Consider the following 27,793-nt stretch of genomic DNA (forward strand, 5'->3'; position numbering starts at 1 on the left):
CGCAGGCCTGTGCGCCCCCTCGTCTCTCTCTTCAAGGTGGTGCCGTGAAGAAACCTGTGCCAGTGTCGTGGCACGCCCTTGTGCTCCCGCCCTCCCACGTCTCGCCCGAGCATGATGCTCTCTCCTCCCCCTTGCCCTCTCTTCCTCCCTGCTCCTCGCCCCTGCCACGCCTTCAATCGTGATGGACTCCACTCTACGCGTGGGAGGGGGGGATACACTCACACGCCGCGCAACACTTGCCTACCCTGCGCCTTTGAAAAGAAATCGTACACCAGCACACACACAGTCGGGTGCATTCAGCATCGCCTTACACGCGCGATACCACACGCATGCCTCCGCGGTCGCGGCGGTCGCCAACGCGGCGTCCGAAAAGCGGCGGTGCACATGCTGGCCGCATCAGCGGCAGTCCCATCACCGCTACCAGTAGCAGAGCGAGTGAGGCAGGCGCCGCTGCAAAGCGCCGGCGGGCAGATAGGCGCCTGAATGCCATCAGCGCCGAAAGCGGCTGCATTGACCGAAATCGAAACAAAGGCGTGCGGAAGTCCTTTGCCGACACCGCGACGCCGACGCACCTCGGGACGCCAAGCACGCCGGCGCGCGCGACTCCGATCACCAGCGCAGGCAACCGCGAAACGGACGAGGACGAGACAGATACGTCGCAGCGCTTCTCCAACGTGTCAGGGTGGCAGCACGCACGCGAGACGACTCCGCCTAACCCAACCCCAACGTCCCCGTGCACACCCGCCGACTCCAGAGCAGCAGAGCAAGCAGCTCACGCGGCGTCGGCACAACGAGGCGGTAGCGCTGCCCTGTCGATGGATCACGACCGCGTCTTCGAGCAGTCGCTGTATGGCGCTAGCAGCGCTGCGCACCCTCCTCCTGCAACGTCGTCAGCGTCGAGTCAGCCCGTCCGACCCTTCTCTGCGGAACTGCTCTCTCAGCTACTGATGGCTGAGGCGGCGCGCGCAGAAGCAGCCGCGACGGCAGGGCAGCATGACGGCAACAGCTCGGACGGTGGCGACTACGCCACTGTGGGCCCCCGTTATGCACTCCCAGAACCGCAGCTTCCAGTACCTGTGATGGCCACAACGACAACGGAGTGGTGCGGTTACCGCCGTGACTCGGGCACAGCATCGCCGAACGAGCAGGGGGGAGAGGCAACGTTGTCTGCGGCCGCGTCTCGGTTGGTGCTGCCCACGGACTGCCTCACGGTGTGCGTCGGCGTTGTGCCTCTCCCGGGCTGCGAGGCATCATCTGAAGGCACCGCCTGCCGTAAGAGAAGCCGATGGTGGCCATGGAGTCGCACCGTCTCAGTCGTGCGCTCGGATGCCGCGGACGGCGTCGTCGGTGAGGCAGCCTCCGATCCGGCGAACCACGACTCGAAGAAGTGTGGTGGCGCGACGAAAGCGACGTGGCTTGCCTCCCTTCGTAACCAGGCAGTCTCTGTGCTCCAGCTGCGCCCTCGAAACCTCTACACGAGTGGCCAGCAGCGCACTGCCGTCGCCGTCGACAGTAGGTCCGCTTCGACCATTTTGGCACCGTCCTCAGGAGCGACAACAACTGACTTCACCGAGACTGCCGTCTCCATCAGCCCCACACTCGGCATTGGTCCGACCACGGCTGTGCGTGGGTGGACAGGGGTGTTCGCAGATGTGCCAATCGTCCTGCCCGGTGCGCAGCTGGCGTGTAGCGTGGATGCGCCTGCTACCGCCATGAACGCCTGCACAGAAGCTCATGCTCGTGGTGGCGGTCTTGGCGGGCGTCTGCAGTCGGAGGCGGTCGTGTGCAGCGCTGCCGCCTCCATCTCCGTTGTCCTGGCGTGACCTTCGTGTGGAAGGGAAGGGCCGAGCGTGTTGGCGAGAGAGAAGGGGAGAGGGGGGTTGGTGAAGCGGAAGCGAGGGCCAGGTGCCCCTCTGCAGTGGCTGCCACTCCGTCTCCGCGTCATCTTCCCCTGCGTGTCTTCGATCTCACAAAGACTGAAAGCGGGTGGCGCTCAGCGTGACGGAGGCGGGCGGATACGATCGATGCGCGCGTGAAAACAAAACGGGCTTGCAGGGCAGCCTCTGCCGTCAGTGGGGAGGGGGGCGGAAGGGGAAGTGCATCCACCTCGGCGCGTCTTTCTCCCACTCCCAAGCGCGGGGGTGACGCATCATCGCCGGCAGTGGCGCATGGACCTCCTTCCCCTCCCCCCCCCGATGCTGCTGATGGACAAAGAGCCGCGTGCTGCTCACCCAGCGAATGCATCCCACGTAAGTATTCCTTCAGTGCAACGTCGCCACACGCGCGATACGGCCCACCATCCCCTTTTTTGCGGCCTTTCTCTCTCTCTCGTGTGCTTTCAACTTCTCCATCACCCCACCCCCAACCCTCTCGCCTGCGGATCCGTGCTCCAACCCGGACAACGTCTGGCGTGCAGACGCACGTACACGCTTCCTCTCCGTGGGCAGATGCCGTCCTCCCGCAAGGCGGCACACGCCGCTGCTGGGCGACCGCCCCACAAACCAGTCAAGCGGCAGCGAGGGCAGCAGGATTGCCCGTCCTCCCCTGATGAGGCTGCCAGGAAGAGTAGCTCCGCCGATGCAGCTGCCTTCGCCGAACCGCAACTGTGCAAGCCAAGGCGGTCAATGAGGTCCCTGACACTCGCCTCGACCGATTCATCGCCTACGCTACCAAAGGCGAGCGCAGTGATGTCTAGGCGAGCACAGCTGCTTCGCCTAGCCACACAGGAGGCTCACACTGCCGCGACGCTGTTGCGGCTGCTACCCTCGTCAGCACCCCCCAGCGTGCGGAATGATGCCCAGAGGAGCCGGTCGCCTGAGGGGGCCACTACTCCGCAGCTTACTTCTCCAGGGGCTGGGGCGACAGGCGGGGTAACGGCGCAAGGTTTGCCGACGGCACAGGTGTCTACGGGGGGTAAGCAGGGTGCGCTTCCACAAGCCGCCCCCACTGCCACCATAAGGGCTTCTTCTCCGCCCACAAGCACTGTCGAATGGACGTCGTACGGCGAGCTCTGGGAAGGCCTGCTGGCACGTCTTCCGTTGGTGAACAAGGACGACGCTGCCGCGACGTTCACGCAAGCCACCAGCGGCAGCAACGACCACAACTGCGACGCCGGTGGTGGCAAGCGCGACAGCGCGGAAGCGTCCCCTGCTGCACTTCCTGGCGCCGATAAGAACGGCGGCAGCGTCTCCTCGCCTGCCTCGCGCCTCTCTGCGATGTGCTGCGCTCTCAGCAGCGACTGGCGGTCGTTTTTTCTATTCCGGGCCCGGAGTACCCCCGCCGCAACAGATTCGGTCGCCACCGTGGCAGGTCGCGTGCACGTTGCCACACTCGCAGAGGGGCCTGACGCAGTCGTCTGGGAGCAGCGACGTCTGCTGGGGGCCCTCGCGTGCGCCCCCTACATGACGCACGCAGAGCAACGGGCGGCACGCCGATACGCCACCGCAGCCATGGCTGCTGTGCCGAGTGGCGTGCAGCGAGGCCTCAGCTCTGTCTGCGCGCTGGACTTCGTGTGAGTCTCCCCACCAACTCGCTCGTAATCTGCTCGTGCGTGCCCGCACCAACAAAAGATGCCGCGGCTTTACACAAGGCCCAAGGGGGTGGCGGCCTTTAGGTTTCCCTTCCTCCCCCCGTCCCCCTTCATGGAGCCGTGGCCGCAGCCTCTCAGCCCCCTAACATCCTCTCCCCCCACGCACACACACAGAGCACCCGCTTCTGCTACACATCTATACAGATGGCCCCCTCCCCATCCACCGTCTGGGCGGACAGTCACGTAAGTCTCAGCGGACCCGAAACGCCTTCTGACTTCGTTGGCCCTCCTCAACTGCCGCTCTTCATCAATGCGATACTCTGCGTGGCTACATGAGAAAGAGATAAGGGAGGAGCACGCATGTGCGTTACTGTGTGTGATCAACCGGCTCGCATGTGTACGCGCTAAAATGTCTTCCGCCTCCCTCCCCCTCCCCCTAGGCACACACACACACACGTGTCCGCACATAACGCCCTCTCTGCTCTCGCTGAGCCATGCGCCTCACCCCCTCCCCTCCCCTCGCCTCCCCTCTCTCTTTGTTGTCTGTGCCATCGGCGTGTATAGAGGATACGTACGAGTCAGCCTCGCTCCCCTCCTTTCTTCCTCACTCTATCCCGCCCCGATTCATCAGGCCCACAGCACCAAGACACACTCTTGCGGCACCCCCTCCCCTCCCCTCTCTCGACCTGAGTGGCCAAGGGCACGAACCCACTTCCACAGACGTCATGCTGAAGACGGGGAAGGACCCCTCACAGGGCCAGGCCTTTCACCGGCGGCTCCTGAGCGAGTACAACACGGAGATTACGCTCGATAATTACGTCGCGTACTTCGAGTTGAAGCCGATTGCGAAGAAGATCGAGCATATTCGGCAGACGTTAGAGTCGAGGTACCGCGCCCAGCATGCGCACCGCAGCGTCGGTGGATCTCCGACGTCAGCGGGGACAGGTGCGACGCCTCTGCCGGTCGAATCCGGTGGGCCCTGCGTCTGCGAGGCGTCGGTCGCCGTGACGCCGACGGCGCGTGGCGACGAGAAGCAGCTGCCCACCGCGCCCGCCCCCATCGCCGTAACGGGGCAGCCGCATAGCACCGCAACCAATATTTTCGTTGACCCGCTCTCGCCACTCTTCTTCGAGACAGCCGGCTTTGCAGAGCTGAAGGCGACCGACAAGGAGCTGGCGGCGCTCCTGAAAAGCCGCATTGAGCTGCAAGAAACCTTCTTCGAGAAGCTGCATCAGTCATATCTGCGTGTGAGGCGCTACCTCATCAAGCTCGAACGTGAATTTGTCGACGCCGTGGCGGAGCTACGCACGTTCAACGAAGACCATATCCGCAATGAGCTCCCGCGCCACTATATCCCGTCGCTCTACCTGCAGCTGGAGATTATTGTCAAGTACCGCGCCCTCAACTTGCTGGCGTTCCGCAAGATCCTGAAGAAATTTCTGGAGCGGTGCGCTTACGACAGCCTCGAGCTGCTGCGGCGCGTGCGGAACATCGACCGGCTCATCTACGAGAGCAACATTTCGCAGCCCTCCATCGACTTCCGTAGCGCGGCGCTCGACCTCATCGTCATGTATGGCACAGTGTTCCGACTGACGTACGAGCAGGCCGTCCGTCACATGAAGACGTACGAGAACCGCACTGGCGTCAACGCTCAGCGCATCCTGCCGAACAGCCAGACCTTCTTCGTCGCCGACGCCTTTCCCCACCACGAGCGCCCGGGCAGCTTTGCCGTCCGAGTGCTGTCCGGCACGTGCAGCCTCTTCTGCGAGAAGATGATTACGGAGGTGCTGCAGTGCCCACGGTACCCGGGCGACAGCTGCGGCCGCTTTGCAAACGGTGAGATTAGCGTGAACCTCCAGGCTCCTGTCCGCGGCGACGACGTGTTCGTCGTGCAGTCAATGGTCGCTCTCGAGTCCGAAAGCCTCAGCAATGCGGGGGCGTTGATGGAGCTGGTACTGCTGGTTCACTCGGCGCAGCTCGCGGCGGCGGCGCGTATTACGGCGGTCATCCCGTACCTCGCGTACACGCGCAACGTCGCCTCCATCTCGGCCGTCGCGGAGATGATCGAGTCCGCCGGCTGCCACCACGTCATCACGGTGGACATGCATAGCGACCAGGTCGAGGGCATGTTCCGCATTCCCATAGAGAGCGTCTCGGCAATGTACGAATTCGTCCGCTATGTGTCGAACCTCCTGGAGAGTGAGGGGAACGCGTTCGTCAACGTGACGGTCGTTGCCCCGACCGGCGAGTTCCTCGGCCGCGCCAAGGAGTTCGCAGACGCGCTGATGCGTTACAATCACCTCGACAGCGCGACGCAGTTTGTGTCCGTGTGCACGGCGGTGCGGCGCGTCGAGACGCATCAGTCGACGTCTGTCAGCCGCGGCAACCGCCGCTGCATGAGCCCCTCCACGTTTGGTGAGGTGGCGCACCGCTTCACCCCGCAGCAGGCGGCGGTGGCGCGGGGCGCCGAGTGCGGCACGCCGAACAGCAGTGGCGTCGCGAGCGTTGCGACGAGCCACCTTTTGGTGAGCACGCCAGTTGACGCGAGTGGGTGGCATTACCCGCATACCCCCGGCACGCCGAACGCGGCAGATACGGTGGCGTCCGAGTTAGTCACCGTCGTCGGCTGCGAGTCGCCGACGGTGAGCCTCAGCATAAACAGCAACTCAGCGAACCCCAATGCCCCCATGCAGGGAGGTCATCACAGCCTATTGCTGCATCACCACCATGACACAGGCATGCCTCGCAGCAGCAGCACTCTTGGTATCGAGAAGGCCCTTCGGCAGCAGGAAGAGGGCCGCCAGGCGCTCATCATGCGGAAGGAGGCAGCGCGCAACGAGCACAAAAATTACGTCCTGGTCGGCGACGTCAAGGACCGTCTGTGCATAATCATTGACACCGTGATCGACGAGGCCGTTAACATCGCGCACGTGGCGCGCTGCCTGCACGAGCACGGCGCTGAGCGCATCATCCTCATCGCGACGCATGCTGTAATGTCTGGTAGAGCGCTCGATCTCCTCATCGAATCGCCCATTGAGCTGATCGTGGTGACGGATAGCGTTAATCAGGACGAGCTAATGAAGAACCCGGCGCTGGCGCGTAAGCTGCGCGTCGTGCCGATTGCGCCTTTGCTCGCGCGCGCGATTGAGAAAATTCACACCGAAAACACACTCGCGACCCTTTTCGAGAAGGCATAACGCCCACGATGTGTTTCTCTTCTCCCCACCCCACCCGCGCGCGCGCGCCAACGCGCACGCGCACAGAGAAGGAAAGGGAGGGGAAACCCAAGGAAGCGTCGCTCTCCATGCGCGCGCCATGTTTGGGTGGGGGTGAATAGGGCGTACGGCGAGCCCTCGTGGGCACTGGGGCGGGGAGAGGAGCACCGAGTGCCAGTGGCAGTGAGCAGATACGTATGCACAAGAGCCCTGCTGGGATGTGCAGAGCGGAAGGAAGCAGCAGACGGTGTAATGGGCAGATAAGGACGTTTCTGCCGCCCTCGATGCACATACACTGAGGGAGACACAAGCACGCGCGCGCACATACAGGCGAGCGATTCTCAGTCTGTTATCCGTTGCGTTCCGTCTCGCATCGCGTTTCCTCGGGAGCTTCATGGGCGGTGGTTGCTCGAGTACGAATGGTTTCATCTTCCCCCCTCCCCCCTTCCCCTGCTCAGCTCTCCCCACCCACCCCTCCCTGTCCCGTCGCATTCAGCGGCCAGTGATGGTCGCAGATGCGACGGACGACAGCGCCAGGAGAGGCTCGTCTGCAAGTCTTGAGAAGGCGTCAGAGGGGGGGTGAGGGGAGGAGAGGTGAGAGGGGGAAGGGGAAGGGTGCATGCAGGCCCGGAAAGCGAACCGTAAGCCCGACACCGGTGCACGCGCACAAGCTAACAACAGATGTGCCATCCAGTCGAGCGCCGCGTTGCGGGCGTGCGTGTCTGCGGAAGAGGGAGAGAGAGATTAAGCGAGGGAAGGGTGAGGCGCTTTATGATGATGCGTACGTGCGTATCTGCGTGCACATGTTGCTGTGCGCGTGCTGAGCTCCTCCACCTGCCGTCCCCCACTCCTCACATTTTTTCCTTCACTTGAGCCGTGTGTTTGCTCCCCACCCCCACCCCCAAGTGTGCATGGTAAGGCCGAGTCTCCGCATGCGCAGCCGTGGGCAGCGGGCACACCCGACACGGCTGTACCGTGTGGCCCTACCGAGACAAGCTCTACCAGACACAGCGAACTTTACGCACGCACCACTGCTGTGGCATTTCTCTCTCTTCAACACCCGCCATGGCTGCCGCTTAGTGCGCCCCTCTTTTTTTTCCCTCCCCCCTCTCCTCCTCTCCTCCAGTCATGTCCGTTTCACTGTGGATCGCTCTTCTCTTCGTCTCCCTCTCTCCTTGAAGACTAACTGTGCTGTGATACGCGCAAGGTGGCTCGAGTAACCGTTGCTTTCCTTCACGGAAGCGCTAAACGCACCACCGTAAACGGTCGCAAGACCCCATCCGTCGCATTGGCAGCAACGAGCTCCTCTCCTTCCCTCCCTCGGACATCATCACCTGTATGAGAAGAGGCGTGCGCCAGCAAAGGCGTAGGGAGGCACTCGAGGACGCAGAACTCGCTGAGAGGCGAGGCGTCGAATGGAGAGGAGAAGGAGGGGCGACAGGGAGGAGGAGGAGGAGCAGAGCAGAGCAGAGCGGGGCGAGGTCGGCGGCGCGGCACGAGGCACAAGGGGAATAGGGGGGGAGCAAAGAGGGGAGACACACGTGGTAGTCTACTGCCCCCACTCCTTCCAGAACAAAAAAAAATGACCCTCTCTTTTACTTCCCCACCCCGTGCTGCCTCTCTCCTGCCTCCCTCGCTCCTCCGCACTACGTGCCGTAGCAACGCGGCATGCCATCAAGTAGACGAGGGGGAGAGGAGACGACGACACGGAGCTGAGGGCGTCCCTCACCCTCTCGCTGGCTGACCTCTATACGAAGACGTCGTGAGGGGCCACGTTGCTATTACGAGATGTCGGCTCGCCGCACCTCCCGGCTCAGCCCCACGACTGCCTCTCCCCTCACCCCTCCCTTCTGATGCGCATGCACTGCCTTCTTCTCTTACCCATACCCGTTTGTCTGGCCTGCCGACGCACCTGAATGCCGCGCGCGCTACGCAGAGAAGTGCCGCACGTGTGGGCTCGCCTGGCTGGTCACACATCCACGCTTCCCTTTGGGGGCATTAAGGGTCTCCCTCGCACGGAACCCCCGCTCCGGCAAATCTTTCCACTCGGGCGCACGCCCTGCTCCGTCGCCTACACCCTCATCCACTCGCTCACTCTACTACCCCCATTAGGCCCACATCCTTCTTTCCCCTCCCCTCCCTCCGCCACACACAGGCACAAACACACACGCACACACCGGTGCCGATAGAGATCACAACATATTCCTGTTTGCTCCTCTCGTTCGTTGACTGAGCGCTTCCTTGTCTCCCCCTTCTGGAAGGCGAGGCAGCTAACGCCGAACACGCGCCCTGCAACGGCGACGGGTGCGCCACGCACAAATTGCCGAAGTCGTCTCGCATTCATCCATTTCCTCTCCATTTTTGCTTCACATCTCACTGCGCTCAGTTGCAAAGTTGCGTGCGTCGAGGCCCGCCATCCACATTGCTGGTGCCCTGTTGGGTATCGCAGACGTTTCGGCGCCCCCCTCCCTCCTTCTGTCTGCATCCCCGTCTTTCCTCGCCACCCTCCAGCCGTGAGCATCCCCAGTGGGGTCCTTGCCGCGCCCGTACGCGATTGCCCCTCTCCCCCCTCCTCCTCCCCGGCCTAGAGCTCCCTGCCTGCCCCCCCCTCCTCCTCCCCCACCCCCCACTACCCCACTTCCTTCCTTGTCTGGCGCTCCTCCAGTTGTCCATGCGCATCTCGCAGGCGCTCCGCGTAGAAGCGACGACGAGACTGCCATGGAACGCACTCTTGCGATGCCAGCGCCGGGCCTCGAATCGCGTGCATGTGTCGAGAGGGTTGCAGAGCGACATCATCGCCGCATCTTCCGTATCCTCTTCGCATTTATCATCATCCTGCAAGCAGCAGCTTTAGCCTCCACAACGGCTTCAGCGCCGGCAACTTCCCCTCCCCTCTTGTATTCCCCTCCCCCCGTTGTCCCGGGGGCACCGTGGCGCACGCTCAACGACTCGCTCCTGCCCTACCCCGTCTTCTACCCAGCCATCGCCGTCATGAACAACTCCATCCTCCTCCTCGGTGGCTGCGTCACGACGGCCTGCGACATTCCTGTAGGTGAATCAGAAGCGGATGGCGCCGCATCGCGCACCGCCACCGCCGCCAACTCGCCATATCACGAACATATAATCGCGTTGAATGTTGAGAAGAGCATCATCACGGCGTTGCCACGCCTGACGCTGCCTGAAGGGTTAGGCTTCGCTGGCCGCTACGCCGCCGTCACGCTGACCGACAGCGTTTACGTCGCGCGTAGCTGCACGATGTCCACGCACTCAGCAGACGACATCTCGAGCATGACGGCGAAGGAACTGCAGGCAATGCAGGCAGCCTACGCGCCGGTGGTGGCGTTCTATCCTGAAGGGCCGGTGACCTCGAGCCCGCGCGCCGGCGACTCTGATCTGCCGGCGGCGGTGAACTTGACGTATTTTGTGGTACCCACTGATCGTGTGCGCGTCAACGCCAGCTGTACCGCCCTCGCAACCGAGAATAAGCTGCTGATCATTGGCGGCTTCCTTCTCTCCGAGCAGCGCGCCACGGCCAGCGTCGACTCCTTCGACGTTGTCACGCGCAAGTACGAAGCCGACCTCGCCTTCCTGAGTAGACCTGTGCTACAGCCGTCCGTGGCGGCATCGACCGGCTTTGCCGCTGTTGCGGGGGGCTGGACGTACGACAGCGTCACCACGGCCAACGCGGCCCGTGAAGCGGGGGCGCCTCAAGAGGCGATCCGCTCGAGGAGGAGGAGGAGGCTGACACGCGCGAGTGCCGCGCGGCTGGAGCCGTTGCGGCCTGTGGCACAGTACATGTTCGACCTTTTATTCTTCGACCCCGACCGCCTCACCTGTGACACATGTGCCCCGCCGCTGCGAGTGCGGCGGGCGGGGGGAGGCATCTGCCGGTCACCGGTGGACGCATCCACCCTACCGCACACCGTCGTGGAGGACATTCTCCTCTCGCCCAGCGGCTGCCACGTGGCGGTGTTCGGCGGGCAGGTGGTGCTGACCGATCATAATCTGAGTCGCGTTGCTGTCGTGGATGTCCGCGCGAAGTCCGCCTCGGGGCAAACGGCTCGTGTGTTGTCCACCACCCCGCCGCCGCCGCTGCTGCTGCCAGCGGTGGAGCTGGTGCGGACAGAAAAGCTGAGGGCGCCCGCCAGCGCCGTCAAATATGCCGTGCGTGCGGTAAGCCACCAGCTCACTACCGAGCACATGCCCGTAGAAGAGAGGCCGTGCGTTCAGGCAAGTTGCCTCGACAGCGGTCACGCCGCATCCATATTCATGAGCACCAGCACCAGCAGCAGCGCGCCGCCGAGGGAGGACTCAGCGGCATCGTCATCTTCGGCGGCAGCCACGTCGTCGTCGCTGTCGCCGACGCCAGAGTACCGCTACGCATGGATGCAGCCGACGCTCATCCCGCTGTCCTACACTCACCGCCCGGCCGCTGCTGATGCGCCAGACCTAACTGTCATGACGGACACGATCCTCATCTTCTATGCCCTCGGTGGCGAGGACGTGTGGGAAGAGGTGGGCGCCGAGGGTGGTGACGATGATGCGGACGTTCGTGCTGGCTCACTGGACAGGCACCGTGTGGTGCATCGGCTGCGCGGCGGCACCTCGACTCGCCGCGGCGACGCTGGGGACGCCGACGCGGTGGTGCGTCGCGAAGCAGCAAGGCGCTGGGCGCAGCGTAATCTGCCCGACGTCGACTATGACGGTGACCGCCCGGAGCTGCTCGCCTTGACGATGCCGACGCCAGTGTGGCCTGACTCGCTCACTCTGAAGACCAACTCCGAGGGCATTATTCACCTAACGTTTCCTGACGTCAACTACAGTCGCTACTGTACGTGGAAGAAGCGTTGGGGCGGCAAAGAGGACGATGTGGCCTGCTCCATCCGGCTCAGCAGCCGTCGCGATTGCGTCGGCAACACCGCCGGCACACTCGATAGCGCCTACGACGGCACCCCGAACGTGACCATACTCTTCAGCGCCAGCGGCAGCACTACCCCAGTGTATGTGTGTTTTAGCTACGTGGTGCAACCAACCTCGTGGCCTCGGTGCCGCATGCAGCAGTCCTTCTCCATATTAAACCCGATGATGCCGCTGCGCATACTGGACAACAGCCCCACCACCCCTGCACCGACGCCAGGACCGGGTCCCTCTCCGACGCGCGACCCGGCCGACAAGACCACCAGCTCCCCGCTCTTCATGCTTGCCGTCAGTGTCGCTGTCGTCACACTCCTAGTGGCAGTGCTCCTCGTTGCACGACTTCAGCACGTGCCAGATGACGGGCTGCTGGTGATGAGCCTCTTCGAGCGTGGCGGCAGCGCAGGCTCGCCGCAAGCCGGCGCTGTGACACGCAGCATCAGCAGCAGCGGCACTAGGCGCAGCGGCCGAGACCTAGGTAAGCGCCTCTTACCGGGCGGCCTCGACAGCGGTGACGGTAGCCGCCGCGGTCTGTACGACTGGCCGCGCGATGGACAGGGTGCGGCAGGGAGTAGAGATGAGGAGCCCCCGAAGGTGGCGGACAGCGAGGACAACGACGCTTTTGGGCTGCGCCCGATGGAGACGTATGCGGACTTCCTCCAAGTGGTCGAAGGTGCAGAGGAAGAAAGGGAGGCACGCATGCTGGCGACGGCAGCGGATGTGCTGCGGCTGCACCAACACCGGTATCGTGTGCTCTCACGGATCGGTCAAGGGGCCCACTCGCTATGCTTCCTCGCGCTTCGCAAGGTGCCGGCGCCGATCCTAGCAGCGCAGCAGCAGAAGGTAAGGGGTGCTGACGCCGGCGTTGGCCGAGGGGTGCGCTTACTGGGTGGCGGTGCGAGTTCCGCGGCGCGTGCACCCCCTTTTACGCGATCGACGCCGTTCTTCCCGCCAGTGTCCTCTACCTCCGTCCCAGGGCTCCCAACTGCCGCGACCGCACTGGTCTCCGCTGCCGCCGCCACCGTCTCGTCCCTGTGGTCGGCGCGGCACGACCAGAATACAGCTGTCGTTGTCAAGTACACGCAATGCCCCGACGACGCCACACGCGCCGTCATCACGCGCATGTGCGAACGCCTTCGCGACCTTCAGGTAGACACCATCACGGAGGCGCTGGGTGCCAAAGCCGTCCATGGGCCGCACCGCAACACTGTCCCGTCGCGTCACCATCACCGGTGGCAGCGCCCATCCGAGATGTATTCGGCGTCCGCTGCCACCGATCTTCGATCGCCACATACGACGAGTCGGCGCACACGCTATATCGCCCACGAGGGCCTCAGCGGCACTGGAAGCAGTGACAGTAGTGCGGCGGTGGCGGAGACGCCGGAAGCAGATGCTGGGGAGGCCACGGCACAACCAGCGAGCATGCGAGGCAGCACGGCAGCGACCATCACCACAGCACACCCAACAGGATGTAAGCCACTACTGCCGCCATCGTTCCTGCCGGAAGTGGCGCGTGTGCACGCCGAAGACGCGGAAGAGGAGGACGGCAGTTGCGCTTGGCTGGACGCTCACGAGGTGAATGTCGTCCTCTCACTCTTCCTGATGCTGCCGGAGGACCTCTTCGTGTCGTACGAGGTGAGCGTTCTTCAGCAGCACCGCAGCAGCGGCCGCTTGGCGCCGCGAACTGTGTCACGTGCTATGGTCGAATGGAACCGTAGGCACGTCTGGCCCGGCTGGAGTCCCGCGCAAGCAGAGGCGCTGCATCATCCGCATCTCCACGAATGCACACCCACGCTGCCCACGCAGCAGGGCTTCCTCGCGCAGTTCACCCCGCGTGTCTGTTGGGCTGCCTGCGTGAACCCCCTCCAGCCCTCCACTATCAGTCCGTGGAGCCTTTGCCTCGTGATGCCGTACGAGCGCAACGGCAATCTTGCAGACTTTATTTCGCGCTGCCGGCATGTGCAGCTGCTTCCCGCGGGGGTGACGAACGGGAACGAGTCGAAGAGCAGCAACGCGAGTAGCAGCCAAGCCGCGGCGTCTTCGCATTTAGGCCCGGTCCACTACTGCTGGACCGAGTCACTTCTCTGCTCGCTTCTTTTCCAAGTATGTACAGGGCTGCAACTGCTGCACGCTCAGTCGCCGCCTATCCTGCACGGCAACATCAAGCCAGCAAACGTGCTCCTGCGGGCGCCGGCCTCCTTCTCGGTGGCCCGGCGGCGCGTAGTCGTCGCAGGAGCGCTGGCACCGCTGGCAGAGAGGAGACTGGATGTGAGCGGCGATCCCGACTCGGCCACCTTCGCACCGCGCGAACCTGACACGCAGGAGGCGAGCGAAGGGAAAATCGGCTGGCGGAACAGTTCTGTAGAGAGCGGCACGGCATCGGCGGAACAAACGTCGGCTGCGCGTACGTCCCTCTGGCACGCAGGCGGCCTGGTAGCCGCTGCTGCTGCAGTATGGCATGCCGGATCCCCTGTCCTGCGCTCCCTGCCATCCCTAGGCTCAACGCCGCCTCTGCCTCGCGGCAGCGCCGCCGCTCCACTGTCCACGGCGGCTCGCTCACTCAGTGGGCTGCAGGAAAGGCAGCGACACCCACCGCTACGAGAGCACGGGCAGGTTCGGCCGCAGGATCTTGAGCGGCGGCTGCTCAGCACCCACACTTACCTCCCCATCAGCCTCACCGATGGCGGCATGTCGTGGTGGCTGACGGTGCAATTGCCGCTGCGGCTTCGTGGGTGCTTTGGACGCACGACCCGCTCCACTCTCCGGCAAACCCCCGCCGGACTCTGCTGGCTGCGTCGGTCGGAGGTGCCCTTGCAAGCATCACCGCCAATGAAAAGCAGCGCCGTTCCGTCCGACAACTGCATTGCTGCCTTAGCATACTTCCTGTTTACCTTTATCGAGGTGCCCACGCACATCGCACCGGAGCTGCTATGGGGGCAGCTGTGCACCATGTCGCAGCCTGGTCACGGCGAGAGGGAGGGCGGTAGTGTTGGGGCGCCCGCTGCGCGTGGCTGGTCGCCGACGCAGCCGCCTTCGTCCCTTTACCCGACTCGAAGCCGGCGTGAGCAGTATGCACGGACTCTTCGCCGCGATGACCGTCGATACCGCGATGGCGACAGCGTCGTGAGTCGGCGCTGTGGTGATGTCACGCGCGAGCCCGCCCAATCGCCGACGGCGGGCTCTGCGAAACATGTGAACGCAGCTCCCAGTGACGAGCTCAGCGTGGGCACAGCTGAAGATAAGCAGGGCTCTGCTACTCTTTCTCCGGAGTCGCGACAGGAGGGCCCATACGCGGACGAGGACATGGATGACAGAGATGTGGACCTCGACGTCGATGAGGACGGTATCTTTACCGGTGAGGAGGTGAGTGCGCTGACCTCCGCCATGTGGAAGGCAGAAGGGCTCACCCGTGCACCGCACCGGCGCCGCTACGACCGCCGCGCCCCTCCGCAACAGCGCGCCGTGGCATCAGCGGGGGCAGCCTTCTCGACAGTGGGGGCCCCAAGCGCCTCTGCTGCCACGCCAGGTGGCGGGCCGGCTCCGGAGGAAGCCACACAGCTGCTCGTGGACACCAACGGTGCGGTAGGTGACGGCCGCGGTCGGGGCGGCGGTGCTCGTGGGCTGCCGTCAAGCGTCTCTGATGTATCTCTGCCTGCGAACCCCACCACCTCCATGCGAAGGGTGTCGCCTATCCTGTCTCTGCAGCCGACGGCACCGGCTCTGCACCCTGGGCTGCTCACCGGTTCCCCGGTGCTCGCATCACCGTGCAGCACGCTGCATCATCATCACCATGATATGGGCCGCCAACCCTGTGGCAGCGGCAGCGGCGGTCGACGGATGACAGGGGGAGGCGCCTCAGTGGGCGGGGGAGGAAGCCGCGGCAGCTCGGGCGTTTATGAGCTCCTCATTCAACGGGTTCTGGCGATGGACACAGCGAGTGACGTGTGGAGCCTCGGTCTGCTACTGTATGAAATGCTCGCCGACTCCGTGGATGGGCAGCACCAGCAACAGCAGTCGGCCACCTTTACAGCGACTACCATGTCGCGCCCCCCACACTCGACTGCCGATTACGTCTCCCGTAGTCACGCGCACAGAGACGGCGCTCACGTGCTCCGTTCCGCCATGCCGACCTGCTCAGGCGCGTCGCGGCTTGCCCAGCGCGCGTTCGCTGCGCTTCTTGGCGACCTGTACGACCTTGCCGTGGCAGGAGTGCCAAGCGCCGACCACGGCAGCCACAGGTGGAGCTGCGGTGGCAACGGTGGTGCGCAGTCCGTAGGCGGTGACGAGGACGAAGAGGCAGATGCGGAGCACTTTGACAAAGCTGCCGATGAGCGCCTCCGCTGGCCCCGCTCGTGCGCGCTGGAGGATGAGGTCATGCAGGTCGTCTGCAACGCTGGCTACACACGCAGGTTTGCGTCTACCCTTGCCAGAATGCTGTCACCCGTATCGGCACGGCGTCCAAGCGCTGGCGACATCGTGAACGACCTGCGTGTTGTAGTCGCTGTCACGACTGCCACTGCCGCATTACGAAGCATGCGCACTGGTGGGAGCAGCTTTGCGGATGAGGAGGACGAATACAGAGGTGCAGAGCACACCCTGCATGAGCGCACCGACCACCGCGGCAGCGCAGGTGACGACATCGCGTCAGCCGTCGTCCTCAGCGAGCGCACTGCCCGCATGGCGTTGCGGCGGTAAATGATTAATGGAAGGCAACGAGGCTGCGCGAGTGCGTGCGCGCCGTGTTAGTGCCGGTGTCAGACGTCGCTTCGTTCTCCTCGTTGGGCCGGATGTCGCTGCTTGTCCCCCGCTTCCGCCGCCACCGTCGCTGTGGTGGTGGCGATGTCGGTGCCGCTCTGCTGGGTTTTTTTTAGGTTCACTGCTGCAATGGCTCGCATGTGCCTTCAACTGTGTTACGCTTTACTTTGTGTGCGCTTTCATGCAAATCCAACGCCTCTGTGCCCCGCTTACACCGACACTTACACACACACACACACCTCCTCTCTTCCCTCGACCACACTCCCGCAGGAATGCGCCGCTGCTTCGCCGCTACCATAGCGACGCGTCTTCCGCTAACGGTGCTGGGCTCGTCTGAAACGCGAGGGGGAGAGTGGAGGGGGGAGGGGAGGGCGTGGGGAACAAAATGATCGGCCCACGGGACGGCTGCATGTGCCTTGATCGTGGGCTTCCCCCTTCCCCTGTCTCCCCCCCGAACGCACACGCACAACGCATGCCATTTCCTCGCGCCGCTCATCTATCTCACTCTCGTCTTCCCTTTTTGGTGCAGCCGTGCCTCTTTTTCTTCTTCGTTTTCGGCGTTCCGTTTCGACTCGCCGCAGCGCACCACCGCCCCCACACTCTCCGAGGCAATCGCGTGCCGGCACCGCCACTATGGGTGTATGCTCCCATTCCCCAGCCGCCCCCCCGCTGTCGAGTGCCTATGCACATGGGGCCTCGTCGGCCCCGTCTGCGGGACCTCGAGCGCGCAATGTTGGTGTCCGCGCGGGATCGGCACGGACGACAATGCATGTCGCGGGTGCCCCTGAAAGCAGCGTGGGGGGGTACCTCTTGGTGAACGAGGGCCCTCTTGTCGTTCGCGATGAAACACGCACGCTCACCAACTCTCGCGTGGATGCCTTTCATGTGCTTCTCGTTGTCTTCTGTCTGCTGCTGGTGGTGACGGTTGTGCTCTTGGCCGCTGCTCTTCGCTTACTCAGGCGCGTCGCGGCGGCCGTCGCGGCGGCTGAGGGTAGCGTGGTTCAGAGCACTCTCAGTGCCGGGCTTGACGCTGAAGGAGACACGTTGCACATGAGTATCGGCGTCGACGACGAGGAGGACGCAGCCGTGCCTACCGGCTTCCGTGACAGCTGCACGCAGCTGGAAGAAGATGCTCGTCTGCAGCAGCCTCTACTGTATCGTATTCATGGCCGCGACAGCATAGCGAGGCGTCACCGCTGCGACAGCTGTCGCCGGCAGCAACAGCCGAGTCGACGCACGACCTCGCGCGGGTTCCATGCACGCAGAGCTCCTTTAGGTATCTCCTCCGCAGCCCCCACTTCGGACGACGCCAGCGATGGGGAAATAGCGACACCGCGAAGCGGATCGCAAAGCCATTGGGCCGGCTGCTCCGCGGTGCCCACTCCCGGCCGTCGAGCAGCGGCTCACGGGCCACCAGTGCCGGAGCGCGACATTAGGCGTCCTGCCGGCGCTGACGCATCGGTCGCAGATGTCCATGAGTGGTACACCACCCACGCAGGGCCGAAGTCTACCTGGCAAAACAGCGGATCTCCGTCCCCGAGCGGCGCGGCACGCAAGTCCCGCGCAGGTGCCGTAGCCACGGCACCTCCGTCTCCAGCACCTGCCGCGGCCAACCACGGCGGCATCCGACTCGGCGTTGACGTCCAGGTGCCGGTCTTTACGGCGACTACCGAGCAGGACGTAGTGGTGTACAACACCACGCACGACTCGCGCTACCGCATCCTGCAGCGCATTGGCACGGGTGCCTTCTCCTCGGTCTACCTCGTCCAGCAGAAGACTAGCGGCCGAATACTCGCGCTCAAGTACACCCTCTGCCAGGACGACCGCCAGCGGCAGGCGGCACTGCGGGAGTGCGAAGTAATTCACTGTCTGCAGGGCCACCCGCAGGTGATCCAAATTGTGGACATGTTTATGAGCTATCAGTTCGATTGCGCACGAGAGTCGCCCACAACCGCAGGCTATCCGGCCGTATTAGTACCTCCCCCTCGACGCAGAGAGCAGGCAGCAGTAGACCAGAGCTCGCAGCCGTTGGCCGGCGTCCAACCACGCGCACCGGCCGCAATCGCATCCGTCGTTTCTTCGAAAACGGTATCTGGTGCTGGTGCGCCGCAGATTCTGCGGGATCGTCCATCAGAGGTTGCAACGCGGACAGCCCTTTTTCCGTTGGCTCAGCCACCGGGTGCGGTGCGGTCGCACCAGCGATGCTCCGCAGCGACTGCCACTCCAAGTTTAGGCAATCGATGCACGTCTCCAGTCGCCCTCGTGAGCACCACCACCTCGTGGGCTGCGGCACAGCTGAAGGGACTGGGCAGCGCCGGGATGGAAGCGGCCGGCTCGGCTGGCTTGGAAGATTTGGTGGTGACAGCGGCGCTGCGGGCACACGCTTGCGGCCAGACAAAGGGCAGCTCCACCGAGTGCCGCACAGCAGTGCAGGATCGAGATGACGATGGCGATTTCAGCTGCATGGGTGGAGCAGCAGAAAGCGAGTGCAAGTTGAATACAATGGGGGCTGTGCGCCGTCAATATCGCAGCCCGTACATCGCCACAGTCTGTGGCTACGGCAGCGGAAACAGTGAAGAGAATGGTGGCGGCCGACGACGCGGCTACCATTGCATGCATTCACTCGCCGATGGAGTTACCTGCAGGGCCTACGCGGCCGACGCCGATTGTGTGAGCGACAGGCAGGCCGGAGATTGTACCCTAAGTCACCACCACGTAGCCGCCATCGGTGTCGAAAAGTTCAAGGTGAGCCCGGAGCCGATTCTGTGTGCCACGCACACAGAACAGGTCTTGACGAGTGCGCCCCGGTGGCAGGAGCATCGCCGCCAGCCGCACTACCCGCGCCCGCTTCAGCACGGAGTGCAGCCCGCTAGTCAAGGTAGGGGCAGCTTCCATCTTCGCTTTGGCATCACCGCCAAGACATCGACAACGCCCGTCGCCGCCTCGTGCCCTGCCGCGCTTGGCGGAGGCGTCTACGCACCGGTGCCGCTACACGTGGCCGCCAGTGCAGGATGTCAAGGGTACGGGCGCGCCACCTTGCAATCGGCTCCTCAGCCATTAGCTGCCCCACTCACCGCAGCGTCGGCGGCTCCCGTCGCCGCCACCGAGGCATCGTCCCTAACGCGTAGCACATCGCACACGGGCGCGCCCCACATGTGCTGGCACACGACCAACACGGCAATCGGTGCGGTGATTGACAACGATAGCGACGCAGCCACCACTGCCAATGTTTCGGCCGGCTGCTGCACAACGGCTGGCATGAGCACCACTGCGACGGCGATGGACTACTGCCTCCCTTCCACGGCGCGCAACACGACGCTAAGTCCAAGCAGCGGGGCCAGTCGTGAGCGTAGCACACGCGAAGGTGACGACGGCATCGACGATTTCGACAGCAGCAGCGCCAGCAGGAAAATAGAGGCGCAAGCGAAGAGGGCGGCGAGAGAGACGGCAGAGATGGCGCAGCCGCTGCGCAGGGCGCCGTCGAGGAACAGTGACCGCGGCGATGGTCAAGGTGGCCAGCCAGGGCACCCGGCTGGCAAAGAGACGTGGCGCACAGACCTGCAAGCTAATGCGGTCGCAGACGAAACGCGCAGCGACGGAAGCGACAGTGCGCGATTCAGCGCCACCACCTCCAGTGATACCCAAGAGCCCACGCAGCCCATGTACCTCATTCTCGTGCCACCGTCGGACAGGCGTCCGCCAGGGAACGGTACGGCTGTGGCGCCTGAAAGCCGCTGCATACGCAGCAACAGCATCGCAAGTAAGAGGGTCAGTGGCGGCAGTCACGGCACTCTGCCGCAGCTGCAGTACCGCACGCATGCGCCAGGTGAGGCGAGCCCCATAGCACCCCTTCCATCCTCGGCCAATCCACCCTGTTGCGCGGGAGACGCACCGGCAGCGGTGCGACCGGTGACAGTGAGCAGCAGCGCCGCGCCCTCTCCAGTCGGCGCTGTCTCCAACACTGAAGGCAGCAGGCTGCTGCCAGCAACCGCCTCCTCCCCACTGCGCGGCCACACTTTTGCGCCGGTTTCATCATCGGCATCATCCCCATCGGGCGCTGCCACCGTTCAGAGCATTGTCCACACATCTGCCACGCCGCCACAGGAGCAGCAGCTGCTGCTGCAGCCGACTAGCAGTCTCAGCGCACCTCAGCAACGGCCCATGCCATCGATGGCGGTCTCGTACTCGCCCGCACGTCCCGGTGTCTCATCCGCAGACGTCAGCGGTGACGCTACCGGGGCTCTTTCGGCGGGTGACCCCATCCGGTTCAAGGACTTTGCGCCATCGCCTACCACCACCACCGCGCGCGCCGCCGCATTCTGGACGCCGGGGACAGCGCTGCAAGCGAACGGCTATGGCACCGCTACTGACGCAGAAGATGGGCGGGCGCATCAGCAACCGCACATCTTTCGCGGAAACCCCGCCCAGTCCCTATTCGTGGCGGCGGCCGGCTCCGAAAACGCTATCATGGGCGCGAGTGGACAAGGACTAGACCGGCAGCCAAGTTCGTTTGTAGACCCCTATATGGAGCGAGCCCGCGGCGGCGAGCCGGTGCCGCCGCCACGCACGTCGTACGCACCAGGCGGCGGGGTGCGCTACAACAGTCTCATCGTGCCGTATGTTGCGGCTCCGCAGACCGGAACGAACGGGCGGCGAGCTCAGCCTGGCAGCAACTCCTCTTTCTTCACGGTGATCGCGAGCGGGACCGGCACCAGTGCCTTCGAGGCGCGCAAAGCGGTTGGCGGACATGAATGGCGGTTCCAGGCAGCGGGCGCGGAGAGGGGCTCGCCAGACACGTGTGTATCGGCATCCGGGGCCCATGCGCTGCGTCTTGCATCTCCGCCACCTCTCTTGGACGCTTCCTCAGCGACGGAAGCCGTTGTGCGGGACACATACGCGCCGCTTCGCTACAGCAACGCAATGCAGTCCGGCGGAGTCTCGCTGACCACGTCAAGCATGGCGTGCGCCTCTGCTGTGTCGTCGTTGCCGCCACAGCAATCGGGTCTGTCTCCATCGTCGCCGGCTCCTCCCCCTGTCGCGTCGCCTGCGCTCAAGAATACCCCTCTCGTCGTGCCCAAGGCCATTCGCGGAGCGTGGGCAGGGCAGCAAGGAGAGCACATGGATCGTAAGGACGGCAAGCCGCACATTAACTTGCCATTGCACTCGGCAAATATAGCGCTGACGCCGACGCAAGCACCACCGTCGCTTCCTGCAGGCAGTCTAGCGGGCCCGGCCAGCGCCGCACATCTTCCTCGGCCGGGTGCTGCTCACTGTACCGCGGCATTGTCGATGAAGCCGCTGTGGGCGAGCGACGGTGTTGCTCCCACTGCCGCCGGCTTGGCAGCGGCCCCCGTGACCGGCGTAGCAGCGCCCCCGCTTCGCGCCGGCGATGACGCGGACAGAGAGCAGCAGCACCACTATGGCAACGCCAGACCGGGTGGCGCCGCACCGTCTCCCGTACGGTACACTAACGCTGAGAACCCGCACCTGTGCAATGTGTACAACGCAAACGTTGGGCTGGTGGACGCGGCATCGGCCGCTGCCGTTTCTGCGCTGGCGAACGCGCCCCCAACGACTGATACGAGGCCACCCCCGAATGTCTGTGCCGGGGCAGGAGGCTTTAACGGCAACGCGAGCAGCACGACGACACAGATGACTGCCAGCAGCGACTTCCCGTGCAATGCGCGAGACACCGGTTACCTGTGCCTCGTGATGGAGTACCACCCTATGGGGGACCTCTGCCGGTACGTGATGCGTGCCAAGCATCAGCTGGAGATGCGGCACCATCGCCAGCAGCAGTTCCCGTCCCATACACTGGCACGCAGCGGTGCAATGAGCATGGCCACTGCGGAGTCCGTCGCCTCTCCTGCAACAACCACGACGTTGACGTCAGAGCGAAGTTCTTTTCAACAGGTGCAAGCCGCCGCTGGGAACGCGGCCGAGTGGGTCGGCGTTGGTGCGGGGGTGGATGGAGTGGTGCCAACCTCACCGCTTTCTTGTCGCCAATCTGAGGTCAAGCAAGGCGGAACAGCAGCGGTGTCGTCCCTGCTGGCTGCGGCCGCAGCTGCCACTTGGACTGCGAAGGTGGCCAGGAGTCACAGAGACCTCCACCTGGCGCTATCAGCCGGAGTCGGCGGCAGCGGCAGCTCCTCTGGACGCCATGCTGCGGGCGGCCCCGAAGCCCAAACAACCGCAGATGCAGCAGCCGATCTCACGAGTGACAACCCCCTTACCGAGGCGCAGCTGCTTTCTATCGCGTATCAGCTGGCCTCGGTCCTCGATCACATGCATCGACAAAGCCCGCCCATCATCCACCGTGACTTGAAGCCGGAGAACATTCTTATCAAAGGGGAGGTGCTCGACTATCTTGACCTATCTCTGCCCGAGGTCTCGACGAACATTCGCAGCATGCCGTCGTCGTTTGTATCGCCAGCCGATACCGCCACTGCGGGAGCACTGTCACAGCACAACGAGGGTGGAGGCAGCAGCGGACGCGGAAACGGCGACGGCAACGACGGTGTCGTGGGCAAGCCCTCCGCGCCTACGCCGTCGCCGACCTCGATGGCCCTGGAGGCCGACACCTCTGCAGCTCTCTGGTCCTTGTCGTCGCTGCCGCTGCCGCCGATCCGAATCACGCGCGCGGTGGTGCCGATCGTTCTCATTGATTTCGGTCTGTCTATCCAACTGGACACCCGCAGCCGTTCTTACGGCAGCCGTGGTGGTGGCACCCGTCCCTACATTGCCCCAGAAAGCTGGCAAGGCGGTACGTGCACGGCGAGTGACGTGTGGAGCCTCGGCTGTGTGCTCTATGCGCTAGCCACGTGCCGACTCACGGCCAAGGGCGTGCGTATCATGTCGCAAGAGGCAAAGCAAGACGGGTTCGCCTCGCGCATGCTGAACGACATCATAGCGAAGAAGTACTCACTGGCGTTCGCGAGCTTCGTTGTGTCGTTGCTCGTCGTCGACCCGGCAAAGCGGCCGACAGCGGCGCAGGCGGCGCAGTGCTTCTGCGTCGCCGACGGCGAAGTGCGCTTCGACCTCCGAAGTCCATTCTTCAGCAACGTCCTCGACCTCTAACAAGCGTGCCACATGTGTGCGTGTCTGACGGCGTCCCTTCCGCCGGACTGCCATGCGTGTCGTTTCGCTTCTCTCTCTCTGAATGTTTGGCCGGTTTTTTTTCTTTTTCGATGGAGCACATTCGCTGTGCGGCAACGCTTACCCGCTCGATCGTGTGTCTCCTCCGTCTCACTCGCTCGGACGCACCACCACCACCACCCCTTCCCTCCCCCCTCTCTGTGGGCGTGCGCACGCCTCTCTGTAGCCTGTGCGTGTAGGGGATGCGGCATCCAGCTCAGGAGGGCAGCGGATGCGTACGCCGCTGGAGGAGTGGGAGACGAACGTTTTTTTGTGCACGGGATGTTTACGCGAGCGACAAGGATAGCGTCAACGCAGTGCAACGCGTTTACCTGTGTGGGCACTCGCCCCCTCGTCCTCAGTGACGGCCATCGCTCAGACACCTTCACCAGCCCCTTTCCCTATCCCTTTCGACTTGTGTCTTCTCCCCCGTCCCCAAGGGTCTCTCTGTTGCTCATCCCCTGCCCCTCTGCCCATCTACTCGCACACAACAACACGCGCAAGCGTGGCCGCGCCGCTTCCACTCAGCACAGAAAGCGAAGTGCAGGAGAAAGAAAGAACGAAAGAGGGGGGAGAGGGGGGAGAGGAGGGAGGGGCACACGCCCCACTTTGTCTGCCTGTGTTGAGCGTCTGTGGAGCGCGGCTGGAACACCAACGCCTTAGAGCCAGCGCGCTGTGTTTCTTTTTTTTTTGGGTGGGGCCTTTGACATGCTGCGCCTCAGTGCCGCACCCTTGGCGCCGCTGCAGGCCTCCTCCACTCTCCTATTCTTCTCATGGCTCAGTCGGAGCAGCGAACTTCGCGGCACCGCCACCGCGACGCGCCGCACGAAGGCGAAGGACACCTTCATGAGCGAGGCCGCCATGGGTCTCGGTGGCAATGATATGGGTCAGCCCATGGCGAACGAGGCCTTCGAGGCGCTGGAGGGGACGGGCACGAGCACCGCCAGTTATCGGCAGGCCGGTATACACGGCATCGGCGGGCGTGGCGTTGGCGACTCGCCGACCCTTCCAGCTGGTGGCAGCGGTGCTCCAGGCTCCACTGTACCAAAGCAGCCGATAGACGACATCTTGATCGAGCGCGCCGCACACTTGAATGGACCAAACCGCCGCCCTGTGTCGTACGACCTCGAGATTCACCGCGCCGCCCGCGCGCGGGAGGAGGCGCAGAGGCACATCGCGCAGGAACATCGGCGCCACTTTGACGAGCAGAACATGCCGCTCAACCCAGACGACCCGAGGCGAGAGCGTGCGAGTTGGGAATTCGCGCCGACACCGGAGCACAAATCGCTCGTGCTGCTTCTGTACCGCCACGTGCTAAAGGGCTTGGTGCACTACAAGAGCGTCCGGCGTCGCAGCATGATCGCCTACGCCCGCATGTGCTTCCGTCGTCGCGCTATGGCCACGGAAAAGCTGCTGATCGACGAGTGCATCGAGGAGTGTCGGCGCTCCATTTACGTCCTGGGTAAGCATCACCACTTCACCAAGACGGGTACGTATGAGTTCGACTCGATGGCGCTGCCCAAGGACACGGGTCAGGACGTCAAGACGTATATGGAGGAGGTCTACGACCCGGAGCAGTCCCGCATGCAGTTCCAAAACTTCACGGATGTGCAGCCGGGGAGAGAGCACCTACATCGACAAGGGCTTGGGCCGACCTCCGGGCCGCATCACTGGAGGGATCAACGGTCATCAGAGGGCTTCAGGGTGGAGATTCGGGACGAGGACAAGGCACTGCGGCCACCACCACCTCCCGGGATGGCCAGCTGACGTATCCGTACCCCTCCTCCGCGAGCCACGAAGAAAAGGGGGAGGGACGCGGGCCTCTTGATGCTGTCATGCGCGTTTGTGTGCTGTGGTCCTTGGCCACACAGACGCGCTGAGGCTACTGTACTGCAGTACGCATGGAGATCTGCGCCAGCGGCTCGCCGGCGGCACGCGTGTGCGTGCACAAATGCTCACCGTGTGTGTGTGTGTCTGTGTGTGTGTGTACCCACACAGGGCCACAGCAGCCATGGAACACTAAGGGGCTCGAAGTCGCAACTCATGGACGCTTTGCCTCGCAAGAGGCAGCGACATCTCCTCGACGGAGTCAGATCGAGTGGCGGAGGTGCTGTGTGGCGGTGGGCAGGAGCGCGGCCGGTGGTAAAGCGCATGAGGAGAGGGGGGAGGGGGCTCGATGCCCTCCCCTTCACCTGCCACCCCCTCCCAACGACTCCTACCGACGGGCTGCCACACTGTCCCGTGGGTTTGCTCTCTCTCTGCCTGCCTGTCTGTCTGTCTCTCTTATACCTCCACTCCGCACGCATGCCCTTATTCATCGTCATCACGCCGCAGGGGGTGCCCTTTCTGCAGCCATGCCGAAAGCCCCTCGAAGGTGAGGATGATGGAGGCCACCGCCCAACGCACCCCACCCGGCGGGCACGCGCCCACGCCGCCCCGGCTGCCGCCTCGCCTCATACGACACTCGGCGAGGCGGTGTGACAAAAACAAAGGAAGGACATCACCTCGCAAGAGATACAATTAATGTTGTAGAGGGTGGGGTGGTGGGAGAGGGGACGGAGATGCAACGAGTCGTACCGTCGCATGGGAGGTGACACACGAGTGGGTGCCAGTGCGTAGGCACAGCAGCAGGCCTCTGTGCGCGTCTCTGCGCCGCCCGCCGGCACATCTTCGCTTCCCCACCCCACTCCACCCCACACACGCACTCCTTCCACCACCACCACCCTTGCCACCTCGCACACCACCGCCCTTCTCTCCCTCCCTCTCGCGCATTTCCCCTCCGCTCAATACGCCACGCTGCCATCTGTGAGCCCTCACAAAACAAAAGGAAAGACGACAGCATCAACAACAGCAACGAATTATTTTTGTGCCCGCCACACACTCACTTCACCCCCCCCTCTCCTTCGCAGCATTTCTGTTGACTCAAAGAAACAAAAGTACACGCAATGCAGCGCGAAACTGGCCGCCAGCGTCGTCGCAACGCCGACAGCGAGGAGAGCAGCGGCGAGGATGAGCCGCAGCGGACGAGCGCAGCACTGCAGGAGCCCGCGGTGGCCGCTGTCCCACCGACACGGGTGCGCGCAAAGGCGCCGGCCGCGGCGACCGTGAGCGCGCCGAGCATGACGCTCCACACCGACCCCGCGACGGTCCAGGTGATGGCGCCGGCCCCCGTCTCGACAGAGGCAGCTGACTCCGAAAGCGAATCGAACCAGGATGCCGCGGCTTTAGCGGCGGACGAGGCGCCGTCAAACGAGCTCGCGGAAGAAATGGAGGGGATCGACTACGACACGCTAACATACTCGGCGCTGCTCGAGATAATGGCGCGCGCCAGCCGCCCAGCGATCGAGGAGATGATGGCGCAGCGGGAACAGCAGGTGGAGTCGTCCATGCAGCAGCAACAAAACCAGCGAGTGGAACGCTTCCTGGACGTGGCGACGACAAGCTCGGCCGCCGCAGCGGACACGAACGGCAGTAGCGGCGAGGACGAGGCAGCAGCGGAGGGCTACCGCTACAACGCCATGCTAACGCGCCTGTTCGAGGCGTTGAACCGCAACAATGAGGGCAGCGCCATGACGGAGCGCAACCAACTGCCAGTGCCCATCCTGGAGCGCATGGGCAAGAAGAAGACAGTGATCGCCAACTTTGGCCGCATCTGCGACGCCTTTCACCGCCCCATGGAGGACGTGAAGGACTTCATCGAGAAGGAGCTGTCCATCCGCGGCAACCTCGACAGCAACAACGCCCTCATTCTAAAGTTCGAGATCCGGAAGCAGACGGACTTCGATCGCGTGCTCATCAAGTACCTCGACGAGTACGTGAAGTGTAACTCGTGTCACCGCATCGACACTACGCTGACGAAGGATGGTCGTCGGCTGGAGCTGCGGTGCAATGTGTGCACGGCGACGCGCACAGTGACGGCTGCAGGAACAGCTACATTCAGCGCGCAGATTGAGAAGCGCTCTCGCCAGCGTGCCGCCATGATTCTGTGAGGTGTGTGCACGTGTAGGGGGTAGGAAACGGAGGGAGAGGAGCGAGTGGAAGCGGGACGCATGCACCACGCGTCTCTTTTTCTCGCGCGCGCGCCAACACGGAGGTGCGCATCTCATGGGCAACGTGTGGTATCACCCTACCGGACCACGACCTTTTGCTTGCGCGCTGCGCAGCTCTAGTGACGATCGACGCAGGAAAGGGAGGAGAAGAGACGGAGAGCCAGAGGGGATCGGCCGTTGTTAATTTGGGTCCTTGC

At 63.8% G+C, this 27,793-nt stretch overlaps 7 protein-coding genes across 7 annotated transcripts; all 7 read left to right on the forward strand.

Annotated features, from left to right (window-relative positions):
* Positions 1 to 329: 329 nt before the first annotated feature.
* Positions 330 to 1,823, forward strand: LSCM1_07189 (uncharacterized protein; the record flags this gene model as incomplete). The annotated part of the gene is made up of 1 exon (XM_067324573.1): positions 330 to 1,823. One exon carries the CDS (start codon positions 330 to 332, stop codon positions 1,821 to 1,823), a length of 1,494 nt encoding a protein of 497 aa, XP_067180930.1.
* A 624-nt stretch (positions 1,824 to 2,447) lies between these two features.
* LSCM1_07190 (uncharacterized protein) lies at positions 2,448 to 3,515 on the forward strand (the record flags this gene model as incomplete). Its single annotated transcript, XM_067324574.1, has 1 exon — positions 2,448 to 3,515. One exon carries the CDS (start codon positions 2,448 to 2,450, stop codon positions 3,513 to 3,515), a length of 1,068 nt encoding a protein of 355 aa, XP_067180931.1.
* A 739-nt stretch (positions 3,516 to 4,254) lies between these two features.
* Positions 4,255 to 6,726, forward strand: LSCM1_07191 (uncharacterized protein; the record flags this gene model as incomplete). Its single annotated transcript, XM_067324575.1, has 1 exon — positions 4,255 to 6,726. The coding sequence occupies one exon, from the start codon at positions 4,255 to 4,257 to the stop codon at positions 6,724 to 6,726; it is 2,472 nt and encodes an 823-aa protein (XP_067180932.1).
* Positions 6,727 to 9,735: 3,009 nt separating this feature from the next.
* LSCM1_07192 (uncharacterized protein) lies at positions 9,736 to 16,353 on the forward strand (the record flags this gene model as incomplete). The annotated part of the gene is made up of 1 exon (XM_067324576.1): positions 9,736 to 16,353. The coding sequence occupies one exon, from the start codon at positions 9,736 to 9,738 to the stop codon at positions 16,351 to 16,353; it is 6,618 nt and encodes a 2,205-aa protein (XP_067180933.1).
* Positions 16,354 to 17,046: 693 nt separating this feature from the next.
* LSCM1_07193 (uncharacterized protein) lies at positions 17,047 to 23,490 on the forward strand (the record flags this gene model as incomplete). Its single annotated transcript, XM_067324577.1, has 1 exon — positions 17,047 to 23,490. The coding sequence occupies one exon, from the start codon at positions 17,047 to 17,049 to the stop codon at positions 23,488 to 23,490; it is 6,444 nt and encodes a 2,147-aa protein (XP_067180934.1).
* Positions 23,491 to 24,255: 765 nt separating this feature from the next.
* On the forward strand, positions 24,256 to 25,314 carry LSCM1_07194 (uncharacterized protein; the record flags this gene model as incomplete). The annotated part of the gene is made up of 1 exon (XM_067324578.1): positions 24,256 to 25,314. One exon carries the CDS (start codon positions 24,256 to 24,258, stop codon positions 25,312 to 25,314), a length of 1,059 nt encoding a protein of 352 aa, XP_067180935.1.
* Positions 25,315 to 26,492: 1,178 nt separating this feature from the next.
* On the forward strand, positions 26,493 to 27,536 carry LSCM1_07195 (uncharacterized protein; the record flags this gene model as incomplete). Its single annotated transcript, XM_067324579.1, has 1 exon — positions 26,493 to 27,536. The coding sequence occupies one exon, from the start codon at positions 26,493 to 26,495 to the stop codon at positions 27,534 to 27,536; it is 1,044 nt and encodes a 347-aa protein (XP_067180936.1).
* Between the last annotated feature and the right edge of the window lie 257 nt (positions 27,537 to 27,793).

This window comes from Leishmania martiniquensis, chromosome 8 (assembly GCF_017916325.1).
Source record: "Leishmania martiniquensis isolate LSCM1 chromosome 8, whole genome shotgun sequence".
Classification (NCBI taxonomy): domain Eukaryota; phylum Euglenozoa; class Kinetoplastea; order Trypanosomatida; family Trypanosomatidae; genus Leishmania; species Leishmania martiniquensis.